Source organism: Buteo buteo, chromosome 5 (assembly GCF_964188355.1).
Source record: "Buteo buteo chromosome 5, bButBut1.hap1.1, whole genome shotgun sequence".
NCBI lineage: Eukaryota > Metazoa > Chordata > Aves > Accipitriformes > Accipitridae > Buteo > Buteo buteo.
In genome coordinates, this window is record NC_134175.1 from 48,430,133 (window position 1) to 48,451,706 (window position 21,574).

At 34.3% G+C, this 21,574-nt stretch overlaps 1 protein-coding gene across 1 annotated transcript in view; it reads right to left on the minus strand.

Annotated features, from left to right (window-relative positions):
- The window catches only part of LRP1B (LDL receptor related protein 1B), a 576,780-nt gene that overhangs the window by 107,455 nt on the left and 447,751 nt on the right, over positions 1-21,574 (minus strand). The window contains exons 54-60 of the mRNA XM_075027025.1: positions 18,987-19,127; positions 17,660-17,847; positions 16,106-16,289; positions 13,986-14,071; positions 10,304-10,426; positions 6,451-6,632; positions 2,914-3,113 (exon numbers count right to left, since the gene is read on the minus strand). Coding sequence (XP_074883126.1) covers positions 2,914-3,113; positions 6,451-6,632; positions 10,304-10,426; positions 13,986-14,071; positions 16,106-16,289; positions 17,660-17,847; positions 18,987-19,127 — 1,104 coding nt within the window. The remainder of the gene's footprint in view (positions 1-2,913; positions 3,114-6,450; positions 6,633-10,303; positions 10,427-13,985; positions 14,072-16,105; positions 16,290-17,659; positions 17,848-18,986; positions 19,128-21,574) is intronic.

A 21,574-nucleotide genomic window follows, 5' to 3' on the forward strand; every position in this document is an offset into this window, starting at 1 on the left:
AAAAAACATATGCTCAGAAAAAACTCACAGCAAGCTAGCCTTATCCTCAAAGGTCACAGAAACAGATGAAAAAATACTTGGCTTACAATAACTAGCACTTCAGAATGCATTACTCACATGATTCCCATTTAGACTTTTTTCTCTGCTCCATGAGTATGTATTTTATGGTCATCGTATCTGTGCCTTTATCCTTCTCCATTTGAAAACAAAGGATAGAATAAACTCAACCATCCCTTAGTTAACTCTGACAATACAAAGTGTCTTAAAATGACAAAGGAAAATGGACCATGAAATCCATATGAACAATACGTCTTCAAGAAACACAGTTATCACAAGATATAAAACTAATCTTTCTCATTTAAGTGCTTATCACATGGACTACAGTTCTCATATCAAAAGGCTAGAAGGGATTACAGCTTCACCTCTTCTAAACCCCAACCACTGAACTTCCCTCAGTTTCCCTTATTAAGACAATTATTTTGCAATGGTTAAATTTTATCTTCCAGAAATATTTCTAGTCTTGTGCTGAAGCATGAAGACATGCAAAATTTATTTAGTGGATTGTTCCAGGAGAAGGGGGGGGGGGGGGGCAGGGAAAAGATTCTGATTAAAGACAAATTGATCATTATGTAGGATTTTTGCAAAATTCTCAAAGCACCCTTTGGAGAACCTACAGGCATGTTTCATCCGTTTCAGACACCAAGTATTCTATTGCTTCTTTGTCAAATCCACAGAAACTTTTCTACAACTTGGTTTTGGTTTGATAATCCCATTTTGAGTGAAGCTCCTGACAATAGGAAGTGACAAACAGCATTACCTACGGAGAAAAATCTTCCTCCTACATAATTTAAATACCTTGGAATGTTTTTCCCAAAGTACATTTCTTATTGCTTGAATATTTATATATCATCTGTACTTCGAACAGACACGTTCTCAAAAGTAGTAAGATACCAGGTTTACACAATGTCACTGTCACTTTTGGAGCTTGCCCCGGATATTTAACCGGTACCAAATTTTTATAAATTTTCATCCACAAATGGAGATGGTAAAACTATCAGGCATGAAAGCCCACAGAATGTCCAGTAGTACTTGACTTCTAACACTTTCACTGTAATACCTAGAGAGTCAGACATGCTCCTTAAACATGTGTTCAGCTGTCTAAAACTAGCAGTGGTGATGCTCTGTTGAACGGGAAAGAGAATTTGTTGTATGAAACTGCTCTTTGCTGGTAGCAGCTGTGGCTTTGTAACAAATTTCCTTCTTCTCTAGGTTCACGTATCCTCAGGGGAAGACATTAACTCTGTGAATATAAAAGCATTTGAAGCTGATTTTACCCACTCAGGCAAGAGAAATCCATAGGCTGGAGACCAAGGCAATGGACACCAAAGACAGCATGACTAGAATTTTGCAGATATCTTCTGAAATTTAGTGACAGGAGGACATCTTCTGAGAAAGAAAAATTCTGAAACTTTCAGGTTGAAAGAGAAAATTGAGCAAAGTTTGATCACTGCAGTCAGGTTAGGGCTAAGAGAGACACATTGGCTATTATTTACTTCTTTCCTTTGAAAGATCCAGAAAGAAGAGTAACAAGATAATTGTATGAGAACAAAATAGCAGGATAGCAGCACAGGGAATAACATCAAGAGGAGTACGGCGTTTTGCTTCATCTGTCAGAGAAACAGACTGTCAGCAGGAATCCAGCTGGCACTCGGGGGTATGTGTATGCAAGTACTGCTTAGGTGAGCAGGTTACAACTGTCCTGTGTTTGTTACAAAACCCATGGAAGTTAATGCTGAGATTAATGGGCATGTTTACAGCTCTCATAGCTACTGCTGTAGTCTCTCCAATCTACCATCTCAAATAACTGCCACTGAATTGTTCATTACCTATTTATAACTTACTATTCATGAATACGAGGGCTAGAAAACTTTTTTGTTTGTTTGTTCTTGTTTTATTTCACAATGAAGCTTCAATCTGAAAATAAAGTAGTTATTTCATGAACTGCAGTTCGGAGAAAACCTGGAGGCACACAGTATGAGATAAAAGCCTAAAAAAGCCCAAAGCATGAAGTTTTACCAGGATAGCAGCAGTTCTGAGGTTTGGGTAAAACTTTGTGGAAGGGAGCTCAATTACAGAGTTTCATGTCAAAAAAAAAACAACCCCAACACACTGATACTGAGTATTTCATATATTTGAGTTAAAGTGAAAGATCTTTAGTCATACCATTTGGAATATGAGAACTATTCATCATAGTGTAAAAGTTTTTTTTTTTTTAAAACACTTTATAGGTAAAAGATACTAGCTTTTTAATTATCTGTCAGGTGAGAAACAGAACACAGGGATAAAGATTACTTCATTATATAAGTATTTCAAAAGTTATTATTTTACCCATCTACCAGGAAAGCCCCAAATTACATTTGCAATACTGGTCTCCTTATTGACTCATGCTGAGCAGACTAATGGGCATTTCCAGGCTTTCTCAGGCTGGAGAAAAGGCTGCTTTTAGCCACATTGTGACACGTGGCACACAGGACATATCCCTTTCACTTTTAACAGCCAAGTTTCACTGGCTTTGTAACTTGGTCGAGAACATGTGTGCAAATATACACTAGAATACAGAATTGACAGGGCAGCCTCTGATTGCTGAGTCTGTTCCTAGAGCTTCTGTTTTCATTTGACATTTTTTCCATGGACCTGTATTACTGCATTTTTTAAAAAATAGTCACAATGGAGAAGGAATATGAAAAGCAACTTTTAAAATATAGACAAAAAGGAAACAATATATCAATAAAGGTTGCAAAAATGTTTTAAAGTACAGGTTTTACCTAATTACACATAACATGCAAAGCACCTTCAATTTAAAAATTATCAAAAAGAAAAAAACAAATTCAAAAAACCCAGCTATTGACCAACCTTTATGTCTGTGAGATCCATCCATGTCAGAAAACTCAATATGATTTTCATCAGCCCAATACAGTCTGTGGTTGACATAATCTATTGTAAGAGCCATAGGTCTTGATATCTGTGTTTCTATGACAACTGTTTGACTGGAGCCATCCATACCAACACGGCCAATGTGAGGATACTCACAGCAATCAATCCAGTATAAGTATCTATAAAACAAAATACAACAGCTGCTTTGTTTAGAGATGCAAAAATAGAGTAAATAATTAATTTATTTAGTTGAGCTCAAGAATAAATCAGTAATTATTTGATAATACTTCCATTTTCCAGATAAGATATTTGGATTTTTCTAGACCTGTCTGTAAATGAGTGTGCTAAATGTAAAGGGTTTGAATAGGACAGTCCTCGTGTTAGATGTGATTTCATCAAATTAATTGTGGACCAGTAAAAAATGCATTTAAATTGCTTAGTCTTGATACCTTAGAATTTGAGTACCGCCCAGATTGGACTTCATGAATCTCATACCCTACAAAAATGGCATCACCACTAAACTTATGACAAATATTGTATTGCAGTTCCTTTTTTTTTTTTTTACACATATTACAAAACCTTGTTTTGTTGTTAATAGTAATACGATGCAAAAATCGTATCACTTCAGGAAGTACTAGATCGAAAACATTAGAACAGTTTCTCACATGAAGGGCTTAAAAGGGGGTAAAGCACTGAGAGAGACTATTGGAAAGCTGAGTAGCAATTTTCTCCTCAATATGCTATTTAGCCAGAATACAGAGCATGTTCTTCAAAAAAAAAAAAGAAGTCGTCTTATTATTTGGTACATGGATGCATGTTGCTAATGTTGTATGCCATTACTTAGAACCTCAGGACAGATCTTTCCAGCTGGGAAAGCTTTTGGACAGGCTTTAAAAACCCAGATGCAGCTCACGTTCTTAATAGCCACTTGGAATGCTATTTGTGTGCAGGAGAAAATGGTGGCCCTAAGAACAGCTACAGGTATCCTACAAAACACAGGTGCAATATGCTGGCACTGAGCCTGCTCCACATAAGCAGTAGAGAAAGGGAACTTTCTCCACTGACTCCAACAGAAAACTTTTCCTTTGGAAACGTATCATTGCTATTGTATGGCATCAGCAATATAGTTGATGTAGCATTTCTCATTTGTGAGAAAAAAAACCCAAAACTAAGATATGATTAATACTACTTCAAACAGTAACTCTGAATTTGAAATGCAAACACAGTTTTTATTTCCAGCAGCTTTCATATTAAAATAAACAAAGATATTTATTAAAAAAAAAAAAAAAAAAAAAAAAAGAGCTTGGCCTTGGAAAGCTAAGTCTGTACACATACTGTCCACTGAGAACAAGCACAATAAAGTTTATTATGCCTGTGTATAGCTAAACCTTCCTGGATGACTCAGACTCTCTGAACAAACTTTGCAGAGTTGATTTTTGCATACACAGGGAACATATCCTGGATGTCCAGGCAACCACGGACAGATACCTTGTATTGGTATCTTGAATACATTTAAGAAATGTCTACATCCTCCCTGCCAAATTTTATGGGGAAGAAAGAATGCTAGTTCTAAGAATTGGTAGAAAATGGCTTTTCTATTTAAAATAGTAAAGTAGATAGGTTAAACTTCTTAACGAGGAATTACACTGCTTTTCTTTGTTCAGGTGGAGCCCAGACCAACTCAACAATTTTCTCCTGTCACTGACACTTGAGATGATTACTTGAACCTTAGGATTTAGAGATGGAAAAGAATCATTAATTGGCCATGATACTATAGGAGTGTTATAAGACACTACAACAGTTTTATTCATCCAGTTTATGCAAATGTATCCTAATGTTCCACAAAACAGAAAGTATTACATACAGAATCCAGATCTGAAAAGACATAGGGCAAACTTTCCAGAGTCTGTATTTTATTTATTCAGGAACTAGATAATAATTTAAGTATTACTATTCAAAAGTATCATTTTTCTTGAAGATTATATGCAGCATAAATATTTATTTAAGAGAATACATTTGGTTAGAAATTCACCAGGTTTTAATGGCTTTCAATTAAATGTACACTGATGTTTTAGTGGGTAGTGTTAATGTAGATGATGGTTTACTGGTGAATAGAGAGGCCTCTGTTTACGAGGCATTAACTGCATATTGAGCCATGTAGACCCAGTGACCAGTGGCTGTGGCACTACACATATTGTCACATAAACAGGAAATACCTCAGTGTTTTTATGCATTTTCTGTTTCAAGAATATAAAATCTTTCTTCTTCTATCACCTGAATTAGATGCTGGCATGAAGTGGTTAGGTGGTTTATTTGAGTCTAATGCTGATTTGGTTTTGATCAAATTGAAATGGCTGGAAAGTTTCTGTTTGGAAAAAAAAACAACCCACCAACCAAACAGGAAAAAATAAAAAGGGCTTGTATCTCTTGGGGTTGGACAAGTTGACCTTCAGTGGTCCTTTCCAACCTCAACTATTCTGTGATTCTGTGAAAATCAAATACTAAATAAGTTTGTTAATGGGAAAATTATTTCTTTTCTTTCTTTCTTTCTAAAATTCATAGTATTAGGTTAATTTTCTCAAGGACATCAGTTTTATGGGAAGAAATATAATCTTTTAAAATGACAGTATAACTGTGAAAAAAAAAATGTCCATGGTTCCTATAGCTCTCACACCAGTCAAGAAATCAAAAATGGTGGTGGTGCTCAAAACTGCACTCAGAATACCAGCACAAATTTATATTAATAAATAAATCATAAGTCATGCAATAATTAATAACATTAGCAATTAAAGGTACCAGTTAACAAACTACTTTAACTAGGCAGTTCTCACTTCTTATCGTTGTTGCAATAAATTTTTCAAGCATGTTGAAAATTTCAAATTTCTGAAAACTAAAGTTAGAAACTAAGTCTCTTAAAATAAACTCCATGTAGTCTAATAATTAATCAGTCCAGTTATTAGGCATGTGTGAAAATCAAAACTTTAATTTAAAAAAGGCAAAAGCTATCTTCAAATTATGCGGGGTTAAACACTGTCACTCTTCGATTAACATGCAAAAACTATCAGAAAAAAGTCTTCAAATATGTGGTAGTTGAATGGCCTAAATTATTTTGAAAACTAGTAAACACAAAAAAGTGCTAACAAGACAGTTCACTGAATAAATGAAACAAAATGTAAGAATTGTCTTCCATTAAGATGAACTTTTTGTTATTTAGTAACAAGATAGGGGTATTTTTTGAAATATCTGCTTTCCTCCTACCAAAAGAAAACATTTACAGAGTAGTAAATATAACAAAATATGGTTTAGTACCTGCATTTATCTTTCTATTATACCAATTTTATATGTAATGATGATATAGTAAGCATTGGTAATGCATTTTAGACTACTGATATCCAATGTAGCTGAAAGTCAGATAATAAAAAACTAATTAGTATTTCCTATCTTTGTTTTTTATACACATATTTAAATGTAAAATTATGATTAAATATGAATTACTGCAAAATGGCTGCTTCATACCCAGCTTGAGGATCTAAGGACAGATCTCTAGGAAACTTCACTCTTTTGCTCACAAGGACGGTAGGGTATAAGCCATTGAGTTTAGACACCTCAATAATTCTCTTTTCAGTATCAGACCAATAGAGATTCTTCCCAATCCAATCGACAGCCAATGCATTGGGAACAGCTGTATTGTGGACTACCTAGAAAAGCAAAAATTACATAAATTATTCATCTAAATACTGGGAAAAGGAACAACAATTCAAGAGTTACTAATACCAAAATACTGAGAAGTTGGATATATGATACAGTCACATACAACATGCGAAAAATAGGTCTTGTTCCCTGTTAAACACTGACACTTCTGAAGTAATGTCACTTCTTAAGTAACTAAGAAAATGTGACACTTTCCTTATAGTAAGGGAGAATGGACAATACCATGGTGTTATATATATACCAAATCTCCAACTTCCCTGCATTATGCACTAACTTTTAAGAATTCTGTATCTTTCATCTTAAGTTTCTAATTTTCCTTTTGTTTTAATTAAAAAGAAGAAAAAAAAAATTTTTCCCTTTACTGTTCTGTTTATTTTTCACAGAGCTGAATGGAGATGAGGCTTCTCCCCCCCATAGCGTGCCCTCAAACAAATCTGCTTACTAGCTCACCATTTCTCTCACCAGTCTACATCAGCATATATTTCATTTTAATATCGCAGTAGTGCCTGCCATATGTCATCGTGACAGATAGACCATAAAGGCACTCAACTCAGGCAAAAAAAGATTACCTAGTTGGAAAGTAAATACCGTGGTCTTATTTCCAAAATTCATGTGGCAGAAGAAAGAGGAACTTTCTAAGAATTAGTTACATTTCAAAAGGACAACATTATTAAGGAATAAACTAAGAGATGGAAACAATTTACTGACCTACTGGAAAGCCTATGCTCTACTGACAGGGATGTGTTGTTCTCAAGGTTTTTGATGACTTGAGTAATTCTGAGACTTGAAGAAATGCCTCTAAATATACATGATTACAAATCTCATCATGATTGTATGACTCAATCTTGCTTGGCTGGGAGTTCTTCACGTTAAGTGTTGAGTGACATTTAAATACTCCCAATCATTAGAGTCCAGCTTCTAGGCTTAAAAATTCTATTCCTGATAACGTCTATTCTGACCTATTCTATTCCTGATTACATCCTGATTAGGTCTGTGCAACTAGAACTTAAGGGGGCGGGGGGGGGGGGGGGGGGAATCAGAGAGCAGTACTTGAAAATATTTGAGATTTCTTAAGTACTAATAATGGGTTTATTACTGTAGTGTACATTCTAATTTACTGTCATCTTCACCACCAAAAGCATGTGCAATAGAGTATAAACTTTATATGTAAACCTGATTATATATAACTGAATGTGTTATTTTTAATTTTATTTACCATTTGAGGATACTGAAAAGCCTTCAAGACAAGAAGGGATACTGTGAGATAGTTTAAACCAATTATACAGTTATGAATATGTAAAAGCACCCTTTCAGGTTAGTATGTTATTTATCACCTCATAAAATCTTTTTAGAATTAAAACCAGGCATGCACCAATTTTTTAATATGAATAAACCACTTTATTTTCTAGTTCCTTAGCACTACCAGCTTCACTGTTTTATAAATGTGTAATTGCAGCAACCACTGCACTGCAACACGGGACACTTCACGTAGAAATGGACAGGTCTGCTACACTATCTGGAAGCATCAACCAAAGTAATTAGACTCTCTTTTCTGATGACTTTTCCTTTGGAGAGTCACTTTAAGCTCACTGAGATTACCAGTGTGACATTTAATGTACACAATCCAGCTTACTACAGCATTTTCCAATAACAGATATCATTTGAATGTACAATACTATACCTAAAGCACTGAGTTAATGTTTGAACACTTTTATGTAGAAATTTGTTGCTTCAGTTGTATAAATATCTCCTCCGTTATCAGACGCAGAAGAAGAATGAGATGTCATCAGGTTTCCCAGAGCAAGAAAGCTAGAGTTGGTATGCTGAAAAGATGCTATCTTCTAAAAGGGAAATCCTAGCTAATGTATCAAATAGTATCATTTACACTAACAATATATTTATCCATAGTAAATAGTAAAACAAGAAGTATGAATGAAATGAAATAAGAAATTCATACTTCAGGGGAAAAGGCTGTCAACCATAAAACCTCTCTTTCGTGACAAAAAAAATTTAAAATATTTAAATAGGTTTGCTGGGAAACTAATTATTTGTAAAATCAATTATTAAATATGTGCTATGGTAACCTATTAAAAACTAAGTCAAAGAGACATAAAGTTATCATTTGGCACTGGATAAAAGACAGCTACAATGTATAATTCTTTTGCGCATAATCTTAGCTTTCAGAGGCCAAACCCGGGCCAAGTTTTTCAGTGAAAAAGCCACATATTCTTATGAAAATTAAATGTACTTATTTTCACAATTTTTGCTTTGAATTTGGCATCCTATTTGAGTAAAATCTCCATCAACATGACACTTATTCTGTAAATTGCAAAATAGTAATGAAGGAAAAAAAGAAATATCCTGCATGATCCCAACGTAATTTTCTTCTACCGTTTGTTCAAATTTCTGAAACCTTTCCTTAAAAAATGAAAATATTATTAAATCATTAGAAAGCAATAGGCATTTTTTTATACTCTCCCACCTGGCAGTTACAACTTTTTCACTGGGAAAAATTCTTTGTTCTTGAAATAGTTATGATTAGAAAGAAAAAGTCTGGGGTCATCCCCAGTCCTGAAAACATTCCCTAAAAATAACAAAATACAGATTCATCCAGAATGGACAAGAAGCTGAATAGGATGCTTTGTAAAATGTTTAAAGGCAGTAACTATGATTCAGGTATTTAATGGGTTTTGAACGCTACATTTGCCTGTCTCCTATTTTTTCCAGGAAAAATCTTTGTAGGCACTCACTAGAACTTTTGAGTGCATGCTGGATTTTAGTTTTAGCCCAATGGAATTAGAGTGCCATAACTTACACTCACCCATTGTTTTTTTTAAGTTCTAAGAACAATTATTTCAGTGTGAAGGATGTAAATAAGGTTCACTGACATCAGTTTCAAACCTTAACCCTCAAAAAGACTAAATTCAGTATGCTCTGAAGATGTGTCAGTCCATGGACTAAACTGCAAATGAAAAATAGAATTATTTTGCCTCTGTATAATTTACTGGTGTACAATGAGGGAACAAAATTCACAGAACATGTTACTGCTCATTTGTTCCATGTTTAAGAGGGTCAGACATAAGAGAATAAACAAAGAAGAATTCTGTACTGCTTATCACAAATTCTGGAAAAATGTTCCTGTAAATCAACAATTGTGCTTAACAGTGGATTTGTGAACTTATTCCACTACAGAAGCAAAACAGGCTGTGCAGAAATAGGAGCACAGCTTTACCCTGGATTATTCACAGCAAAGACACTGAGTTATTTTCATTATCAGTGCAGTGGAGATGAGACAAAACCAAACTGAAGATCACAGAAAACAGTATATGAAGAAATAACACATCAGTGTATTTACACAGCTTACACCTAATTACACTTATTCTTGTTTTGGTATCCTGTAAACCACACTGAACTGCCAATTCAGTCAACTGTCAATTAAGTCATAAGAAGTTTAGCTCATAAATACAGTCCTCTGAGTCCCTATCTCTACATCAAATAAGATACAAATGCAATTAAATTTTACTAGGACTTGCTAGCTCATGCTGTGTTTGAAGGCATACACCAAAACCTCACAATCTGGGTTAAAAGCATGAAGAAGCATTTCCGAAAATACTCAAAAAATTTTATTCTAGTAGTGACATTATTAATCCCAAATTACCTTGATGTCACTTCCATTTAAACACATTCTGTTTATGCGACTGCCATTTGGTCTGCTGGAATCAATCCAATAGATGAACTCTTCTCTATAGTCGAAGTCTATCGCAATCACATTGTTCAGCCCCTAAAAACAGAAAAAAAAAGAAAGTCCATTTATTCAAATGTTTGACTACAGACTGTAAGATAGCATCTGGAATGCAAAATACTTTCCATGTAATATTCAAAATGCTTTATTTTACTGACTGCGTGTTTTTGAAGTACCTCTCTCATTTTTCCATACTTTACTTGTAAACAGTCAGAATAAGATAAAAATTGTAACAGAAATAAATATGGTGACAAAGAACTGTCTCTCTTCAAAAACAGAGATGACATATGAACCTAAATGAAGGTTCTGCATTTTTCTTTCCTATTATTAAAATGAACTTTAGTAGTAAATAGTTTAACTTTTGCTCAATTCCTCTGTTAATTACTACCATTGGAATTACTTTGGCAAATGATGACATTCATTTCGTAACAATAAACTCAGAAATAGCATAAAATTTATTATCTTCACTTAATGAAAGCATTTTATTATTAATATAAATTAATCAGGAATTCAAACCTGTGCTGTTCCAAAAAGCATTAATTTTAATTCCTGAATAAGGAGGTTTTAAATTCTTAGATGTTATATTATAGGTACTGTGTACATATATATATGTGTATACACACACACACAGAGGTAGTATATAGATAAAGTGTGAAAGTTAGAGATCCAGCAGGCATCTGGAAGTCTCCTATAGCGCCAGTTACTAAGCCAATACATTGTAAGAAAGAGTGGTGATCAGATCTGAGGTAGTCCTACAGGTTGGAAAGAAGAGTCATATAATAATGGCTTTTCATCCCAAATGGCAGATAAGAAAGAAAGGTGCTGCATTCAGATGATGGCTCTTATTTCCTTATCTGAGAATAGGAAAGCCTTGCCCCATAATCTGCTTATCATTCTGATATGTAGTGAAATCACAATTATTCTTAATACACAAAGATGTTGTTATCAATCAAAGATGGAGCAGCAGTGGTAAAAAGAACAGATGCAGTCTGCACTCCTTTTAAAACCACAGGATCAGTTAATCAATTCCCTTATCAGCCCAATGACATTCTATTCTCAGGTAGATCAGCAACTTCCCTCATTAATGTCATTCATGGTTGTAGAGGGGATGTGCTGGACTAGCCGACTCTAAAGTAAACAACTAAGAACAACACTATTTAATTGTACAGAAAGTGATACACTGCTTATCTGCCAACTGCTGCAGTGTAATACTGTAAATCTATCTTTTGATCAAAATATAGAGGAAAAGAGTGATTAGGCTGCGCAAACCACCATTAAAGAAAGCCTGACACAATACAGTGTTGGAGGACCACTCTCATTTTCAAAAATCCATACACACAGTGTTGTAACAAAACCAACTGCAGCTCTGTCAGTCGTAACTGTGCTGCAAAACACTTCTCCTGTCTCTTTTTCTACTATTAGTATAAATGCATCGACAGATAAACCCCCATCCCAAATGTTTAACAAAGGAGACAACAGGTGAATGAATACAAAAGACTACAAAAATCTGTAACATTCTAGAAATCAAAGCCAGTAATTTGTGAAAAATTAGCCTTATATCTACGTATTCTACAACACTGTAAAAGTTTCTTAAGTATTAAGACTAATAAATGGAATTGACTGCTTGCAAGTCTTGGGTGTCAAATGCTTTATTTTGGGTCAGTTTAGTTCCAATATTTATCAGAACATCAACTGGAGGTAAAATTATTTCTGTACATCTGCAATAGAGTTCTCTGTCCAGACAACATCTCCTCTTTGTGATCTACATGGCACGTTTAAGTCCTCCTAGCATAATTCTTTGTCATTTCTCATGTAATCTGCTTTTAGAAGGAAGAGGGAAGTTTTCAAATGGCATCAGCTGCATTAGTCTGTCATCTTAAACCTGTGTTTTTGTTTGTTTCTGTTACACACAGGACATGGTACCCTAGGCCGTGATTTGTGTTCCCTTGGTGCCCCAATTAATAAAAATCACAAGTAATGAGGAGGAGGATTCTCTCTATCTACTGTGGCTATGGAAACCCTAAGGATTTTGATGACTAGGAGTGAAGGAGATGGAAGGGAAAGAACATACATGAGACACAATTCAAACAGTTGTACTGTTTATGTATATTTGAAGGAAAAAAAAAAAAGAGAGAGGAAAAAGCTGGCTTGTAGCAACTCAGAGAAGACTGAATGAGCTCCTACTTTCAGCTCCTTTACTCTGAGTTTATATGAACAACTGTTAGAATGGCAAAGCACAGATCAAATACACAGAGAAAGATGGGTTTGCTCCTTTGCCAGAGCAGCTCTGGTATTTGCCTTTATCTAGTAGATGTGTAAGAAAGAGCTGATCCATCATAACATTACAAGGACAAAAAGATGTCCTTATGAGGAAGACAGCCCACCTGTTCTGCTGGTATAGCTCCCTCTTTTGCTTTCAAATCTGGATGCTTTTAAAAATGCTGTATTTGTAGGATCAAAGGCCAGTAGGTTCAACAGCAGAGGTATTTATTAGACTAGTGAATTAATGGGATATGGAAAACACAGATTCTCTTCAATGGCTGGAGCTACATGGTGTCTAATGTACTGAAGAGGAGTCCATTAAAGTCAAGACTGATGAAGCTCTGAGACCATCTGTCAGCACCAACCATAAAGAAAATTTACTGTTGCTCCCCTCTTTTCACAGGCTTCTATTAATAGATATACCAGCAAAAGAGGAGAGAGGCAGTGAGATGTAAATGAGAGGTAGTCAGAAGGATTTCAGAAGAACAAACAGACTTTAACATAATGCTTGCTATGCTTAAATAAAGTCAATGTTTAATGCAAGATGGTTAATTCTGTAATTACTGTTGTGAAGACCTGAGCACCTCTCTTGTGACATTAAGATGCACAGCTTACTGACACAAGAAGTCACAAAAAGCCTAACGATATTGACTGGCAATAACTGATTTTCTAGTCTTTCTACAATTGATTAATTAGTACTCAAGGAAATAGATGTTTTTATTAAAACATATTTTGGAACTCTCATCTATGGTAAGTAACTACACTTAGGTGAAGCACAGAAGCACAGCAGAAACTGCTAAAAATGACAGCTCTGTATTTACTGGGTGACTTTCTCTTTTTGTAGTTTTTTTCATGTAAGGTTTTTTTTTTTCCTGTTATAATTTAAAGTAATTATTAAAAAAATTAGATTTAGCCAAAGATATAAGTTCATGTATTGTAATACTGTAAATCTTAGAATTGTCTCTCTAAATCAAAAAAATAGATTTGGATTATGACAGTAAGTAGCCCAAATAATATATGGCCAAATAGTTTTTTGGAGCTTTTTTTTGGAAAACTGAAATATACAAATTGTGCAAAACATATTGTGATGGAAGAGGATCACAAATAACAATTTTTTTAGTACTTCAGAATGACTGACAAAACAACTGCCTGAGCCTTAGTCATGTCAAATTCAGATAAAATAGTCAATTTAAAATATTACAAAAACTCTGAAGATACTGCAGTTGTTCTATGGTGCATACAATGCCAATTGTAGGATGATGTTTCTGTCAGTTGCACGCTTTAGAAAAGAATAAAAGTATTGAGTTAAACTTAGAGCATGGTACTATGATTATACCTGTTTCAACAAAGTGTAGTTGGATCCATCAGTGCTAATTTTTCTTATTTCATGATGATCAGCCAGAATTAAGAAAGGTTCCTCATCTAAACCCCGGGAGAAAGAATATATTAGACTAGCTTTTACGTTAATTTATGGAAAATCAGGAATACAATGCTGAAATACAGATGGTTTGAAAAATAAATGTTACATGCTCTGATCAATGTTATGGATGAAAGAAATATTTAAAACATTCAAATGTTCCAAGAAAGATCAATGATGCAGTATAAAAATGAACAAAGCAATCAATTAGTATATCTTTCAATGTAATTTTTTTTTTTTTGCCTTTGCAATATGGGAACCATACTGTATTTTATCCTAATTTAATGTCAGAGATTAAATTTGAAATATATTTCATACCACTTGTTTTAATTTCAACATTCACTTTCGAATTATCACTAAGACTACTATTTTTTATGGTTGCAAACCAATGTTTTGACCATTGCTTTTTGAGATTTCAATAATCTGAACAGTACAGACATAAAGAAAAACCTATTTGGACAAAACTTGATTCTCTAATTCTGAACTGAAGCCAGATTTGGCTTTTTTTACCCCTGGTTTTCTAGTTTATCAAAAAATATTCCTTCAGATACCCACTCATGCTATCACTCACTTTGAAACATCTCTGACACTGATGTACACAATAGAAAAAAAAAAAAAATTAAAAAAGCTGTCTTTATTTTAGCTCTATTAACAGAGATCTCAGCTAAAATAAAAAAAAATAATTACTACTAATAATTAGAAATATATTAAAGGCTTGTATTTACTGCTCGTACGTTCTGGAATGTAATGTGCTGACCAGCCTACTCTGCTCTTGTACTGAATACATTGTACCACCTTGCTTGCATTTTATGTTCAACTCAGGACATTCTCCTGTTCTTGAATGCTCCAAGGCACCATCCTCAGCACTGACTGTTAGTGCTTTGTGGAGAATGGCTGTCATGCTCTGCTCTGTTGTAGAGTTCAAGGCAATTTATGCAAGAAATCAGCATTAGGCCAAACATTCACAGGTTGGCACTTCCTCGCAGCACAACCATCCTTGCCACAGCACAAACAGCTTTGTCATGATCACTTTTGAAGTTTGATGTATTACAACTCCAATAAACCTTACTACGATGTGTTCCAGCTGCCCTTCTTGTGTGAATGATCTATGGCTTCTAAATGTATGAGTGGCTTGCAAGGTGTGAGATAGCAGTAAAGCAAAAAACCAAATACTGTATTTCTGCCCTCTCCTGTGTCTCCTCTGATTACTCAGGGAAGCACCTGAGACAGGAATATGAAGCAGACAGAGGTTCCAGTCTTCTTGTCATTTAGAAAGAAAATAGAAGTTTTTTGATATTTAAAAACAAAACACAAACAACTTTGTGCAAGACTGGAATAAGAAGTCTGCTCAAGCCAAAGATTGCCTGCACTATGAAGGAAATCCAGCAGAACACAGTAATGGGCTTTTTGTTTCTTTCCTGTTGACATTTGCTCTTCATTTCACTGATCTAGCGAATCCCACTCACTGAAGCACATAAAAATAACATCAGTGGCATAGACAGAGGGGTGAGGAAATAACCAGTGTTCTTGTATCTTGAACTTCACTGTGTATGATGTATAAGACTGGAGGATTTCATATGCTATAAGAATAGTAGATTTTGGAATTTCTATTATTTTTTCCTGTTCTTCTTTTTCATACCAGGAAGCTTGAAGTACATTCTAATATTCTAAAGTTGATGAAATAAACCAGCAGAAGTCTTTTAAACAATTATCAAAAACATACTATTACCATGTGACTCAGAAATAGAATTAAGTGATGTATTTTAACTTTTCTAATACTTTTTCTAATAAAGTTACTAATTCAAAGTTTTATGATCCACTGCAACTATTCACTACAAATTATTTGAGCACAGTACATACTAGAAATAGAACTTATTATTACATTCAGACATTGAATCACATTCCTATTGTTTACTGAAGAGGTAGTGTGCTTTAAAGTAACTCTGTTTATCTTGCCTAAAAGAGTAACAGACCATGGGGCTAAGGTATTTCACAAATTATTTTGGATACAGCTGTGGATTAAAAAGAAAAAGCGATACCTGAAAGGGATTTGCAGCCATTTAGGTTATCAGGCTGTATTTCATACCCCTCTGCACACAAGCATTTGTAGGTTCCATATGTATTGATGCACTGCTGGCTACAGGGAAATCCAGATGAACATTCATCAATATCTATGCATGTTTTGCCATCATCCTTCAGCAGGAATCCAGGCCAGCATTTGCACTGGCAAAGAAAAACAAATACATTAATTTTGAATTACTCTTTGATTCTGTTTGTTATCTTACGTACATCTGAATATGTCAGCATTATAAACTTTTTCATGCAGTCTCATTTTTTCAAGTAACATCTTAATTACGTTGCTGTTTACAGACAGGCAGACATACCTACATTTCTTTTCAACTATTGCTGGTGTGATCCTAAGTACCATTCCCTCCCAAATAACCCTGTAGAATGAGTAATTATTCTTTCTTCTTTAACTGAAGAAAAACACACCTTTTCAAAAATATGGAAAGGATTCTTCCATGAAAATAATGATGCATGGACCCTTTGGAGTTCTTTATTTTCAAGTACACGTGCTTTTTGGTAAAGATATACAGTTTTTAACAGTTTTTCTTGAAGCATTGATAACATCTAGCATTCTGTATAACCAATACAATAATGTGATCGAGAACCCTCGAAGCTGATTTTTATTGGAGTCTGATGATCACTGTGGAAAGCTTATCACATGCAATGTGCATGATACGGAATGCAACTGGGCAGAGGGCTTTTGAAATAGGGGGATAGTTTCGTCAATGGAAAACTTTGTATCATGTTCCCTCCTGTATTCTTTGCTGTACCCAGCCTAGTCTCCAGGTAGTCTCCAGCTCTCTAGTCTATGGCTTCTCGACTAGGACACTGTTTCAGAGGTTTGAATTACCTTTAGAGCTAAGCCACGATGGACAGATTTTATTTAGTTCTCAGTGGGTCAAGATTCTATTAAAAAGATGAAACGTTTGGGGGTGCAGTTAGGGTTACTTCAGAGTTAAAACCCTGAAAACATGTCTCTTCTATTCTCAGCTTCTATTTACAGGTTAGTGCAGGCAGTGGCCAGGGTTTACGTAACACCCAAGAAGTATTCCTCTCTACATCTCAAGGCCAAAGAGCAGATTCAGGTGATTTAGAAAACACCATCACATGCAGACAACTAATAGCTTTATTATGCAACTAAGGTGATTATACTTCATTTATATATTTCTGTAAGTCTCTGACTTGGAAAAAAATCTGAGAAAACTGCTATTCCTGCTATTCACTCCTACGTGTTTTCCTTTTTCACAACTGATTTTTCAGTGCTCTGTATACATCAGTATGAGCTGTTGTATTTAAAGCATTTTATGTTCTTTTCCATAGGTTTAAAGTATGCACTGTACTGTTTTTTTTTTAATACAATTGGCAATCATCTGCTTACTGGAAATAAAAATTTGAATGTTCTTGCTATGGTAGGTAAGCTACTTCATTACAAGGAAGTACAACATGCTGGAGTTTTATTATAAACACCCAGTAGTTAAGAAACAGTTAATTTGCATTATATTACACCACATTTTGTAATTATTCACCTTGTATCCAACAAGAAGATCCTGACAATCTTGAGAACAGCCGCTAACTTTCTTACTGAGGCATTCATTTATGTGGCAGCTTTTCTCATCAGATCCATCACTACAATCTTCTTTGTTATCACAAACATCCCTTTGAGGAATACACTTGCCATTTTTGCACATAAAGAAAGAGCTGTTACATGACTGCTCTGGAAAACAAAAAAGAGAACACAACTTGGTGTGGTCTATCAGTATTTGGAATGAATTTTCGCATGGATCAGCTGTAATGTGTGCATGTGAGATGAAACAATTGTGTAAAAATTGAATATTCATTTCTTACTGAGAGTATTATAATACCTTTTTACTTTCTAGTGTCTTAAAAAGTTATTTCTCTCTTGGAAAATGTATGAATACTTCAACTTATTACTCCCTCCTACACATTTGTTTTTATATAATTGAGAGTACTCTACATTATCTCTGCACAAAATATAGTTCTACAGTTTACAAAACTTAAAAAGCGGGGCTTCTCTCCCCTGTGACTGCTGAGGTGCTAGTAACATGACTGACTGAATTCTGATGCATTCCTTATCTGAGAACACACGTACATGTTTTTTCCCTGTTTGGCAAAACTTGAATATGTTTTTTCTGCTACATTCAGGTTCTTCAAATCAGACTTAGAACACTTAAATATACAGCAGGTATGTTGCCTTACCTCAAAGCAAATGAGTGATTTCCATCAAAATTGGTATAAAGGACTGGGCTACTGTGCAATAAAGTCATAAGATCTAGACAGAAGAATTGGTCTTTCAAAAAGCCACAGAAGAGAATATCATATGCAGACCAGGATTCATTTACTTCTTAAAAGCCAGTCAGACCTCAGCAAACTTATTTATGTCAGTAGAAATTATCAATAAATCCAATCACATTTGGTCAGTAATTTACTAATAAAAATAAACCAGTGTTTATTACTTTACACAACAACTTTACATCCCCTTTTGTATGATCTACTTCTGTGTGATGAGTATATCAGATATAGTAAACATTTTCAGGGCAAGCTAGAAACTGGCAATTATCACATTAATATCATGTTATTTTAGTACTAATAGAATTTATGCATTAAGGAACTAGCAGCCATCTTATGCCATATGAACTGGTGGCTTCAACATTGCGAACTGATGTTTTGGATGCTCAGGACTGAAAACACATTCTCCTTGCAAGGCATAAGGAATATCACCATGAAGGCACTGGAGATTTAAGCTACGAGTTTTTACATTTGCCTACCTACAATCCTAAACCTTTGCTCTCCAAAAAGAAAGGACACACGTTATTAAAAAAATTAAATATGAACCTGAACTTTTGCATTTTGTGTTTATAGGTGCTTCATCAGAATGGTCTGGGCAGTCAAAATCACCGTCACATTGCCACTGGGAATTTAACAGGCATCTTCCATCAGCACAGGTGAACTCTCCAGGACGACAGTGACGATACCCTAGAAAAACAGCAATCAATGACTTCATACTTTGCTTCATACTTTTGACATAAAATTTTGTGTATACAGGGCAGTGTAAGTAAAAGTATCTTTTGTTCTGAAAGGAGATACAAAGTTTATACACAAGTGTCTACCAACAAAGAGAGAATCAAATGTCTCTTATGCAGCACAGTATAGTCATGAAACAATTCCCACATATGTAAAACATATTTATGCAGCTCTCAATCATAAATACACTTTCTTTTAGGTGTAATTTAACTTTTTGCTATTATGAGGAAATGGCTTTCTAAAAGACATTTTAGAAATTACTATACCCAGCAAATACTTCTGCGATATGCTTACTACTATATGCTTTCCCTTTAAAACATGCAGAACACTAATCGTTTTAACCACACTAAACATGCATTTTCTAAGATGGCCACAAAATCAATGCATATAAAATGTATACATTTTCAATGTTAAAGTGCATTTCTAACAGAAAATTATAATATATAATGGAAGTAAAGAAACTACAGACAGGCACTTGCTTTTCAGAACACAGCTGTTTAACCTGGAGTTCAAAACCAACAAAGCAGTAGAAAAATTTAGAAAAGTCAGCACAAATTTGTTTTTTTCTATTCAATTTTGACACATGAAAGTTTAAAAATTCCCAGAGGGAAAATCACCTTCTATTTGTAAGATATTTACTTGTAAGATTCATTACACTAAACCAACTACTAAAAAAATTATGTCCCTGTTTGGAAAAGAGAAATGTAACTTTTCCTGTATTCTATGTGTATAAATCCCACCTCAAATAATCTGCTGTCCTTTAAAAGAGCCTTGAAAGCAATCCTTGATTTAGTTTAAAACTCAAGAAAATGTATGAAGAAAATATGGTTATAAAGTAAGAATTATGTAGGAACACTCATTCTGACCATGAAGAATGATTTTGCAACTGTTTTTAAAAAAATCCAAATCATGCTGAATTATGTTTAACATTCTTTTGTCTTGAAAAAAATGCAGCTTTTAAGCTCAATAAATTTGATTTTTCCAAGAATATATCCAAATTATAGTAACTACTGAAGCTTTAACTACTGAAGCTGTGAACATCTGAAATGAGCACTGATAACTTTCTACTGTCTAGAAGTAGAAAGTTAATATTCGTTTTTTTCTAATTACTGTATTTCCTGCTATCTAGTAGAGCTTTTTTTTCTGACAGCAGATGGAGGCATAACATTTGACTGTTTGGGATGAGATATCCATCTACATCAAGAGCTTTAAACCGCTTGTATATCTTTAGTTATCATTTAGAAATGTGTTAATGTACTATTTTCAAAATGCAATATGTTATTGCATCAATTACATACATTACTTGGAATTCAAATAATTCTGTGGTCTTGTGAAGAAGTTCTTTTCCCTTTTTTTACATAGATCATGCTTGAAAGAAGATAGGCTGGCTTGATATGGAAAAAAGGTTAAATTTTTTGTTTGTCTGAGACACCTTTGAGTGCAAGATTTTACAGACCAACAGCTTTACCTCATGTCTGCAGCATTTCACAAGTAAGTCATCATCAGAAAGGTCATTACAAATGTGCAGAACAAGGGCTTCTGCTTAATATTGCCTCTGCTCTGGATGACAGGACATAAAGAAGCTGGAAACTGAAACCAGAAAATCCTTCCTATTCCTGTATGTGTCTTTTGATTAGCCACATAAACAAAGTATTTCATCTTCTTGATGAAATTTCATATTCCTGAATAGAGTTCCTAATTTTTTTTATTTTTTTTCAAGAACATAAGAAATACCTTATAGGATGACATAGTGGCTCATATAGCTGAGTATTTTGTCTCTTACAGCAACAATAGGAGCTGCAATTTAGGAAGAATGTATTTTGTTCTCATGCTATCCCCAGTATGAATTGTTGCTATTTTTCCTTTACAAGTAATTAATTATTAAGATTTCATTAAAAAGACAGAATCATACAATGGAATCAAAACTTGTATCAAAGAAATTTTCAAGAATTAGAATGATTGTGAACTTTTAAAACCTGTTTAGATGCAAATTCTGATACAAGTAAAAACTGGTTACTCCCATTACCAGTTCAATTTTTATATTGTATCTGAACAATACTCTAGAAAAAAACCCAGAAAATAGACTTTTCAATGATACAGATGGGAAAAAAAAATCCTTAATTTCCTTAATACAGCTTTTAGGAATGTATTTCAAACCAAATTTCATCCCATTCAGTAGACTTGCTGCTGAAGAGTATCTCTGAAGGGTAGAGTATCTCTTTTTTTAATATCAAGACGCAAAGCTCTAGCTCTAGAACCTAATAGAGCTATGATCAGGCTACCTAGTTTGCAGTCAATCAGAAGTCACAAGTTGAAAATCTTGGTGAATTAGGTGGTTTATTTTTACATCCTGATAACACCTTAAAAAGTGTGATTTGGAATTTGATTCCTACTCTCTC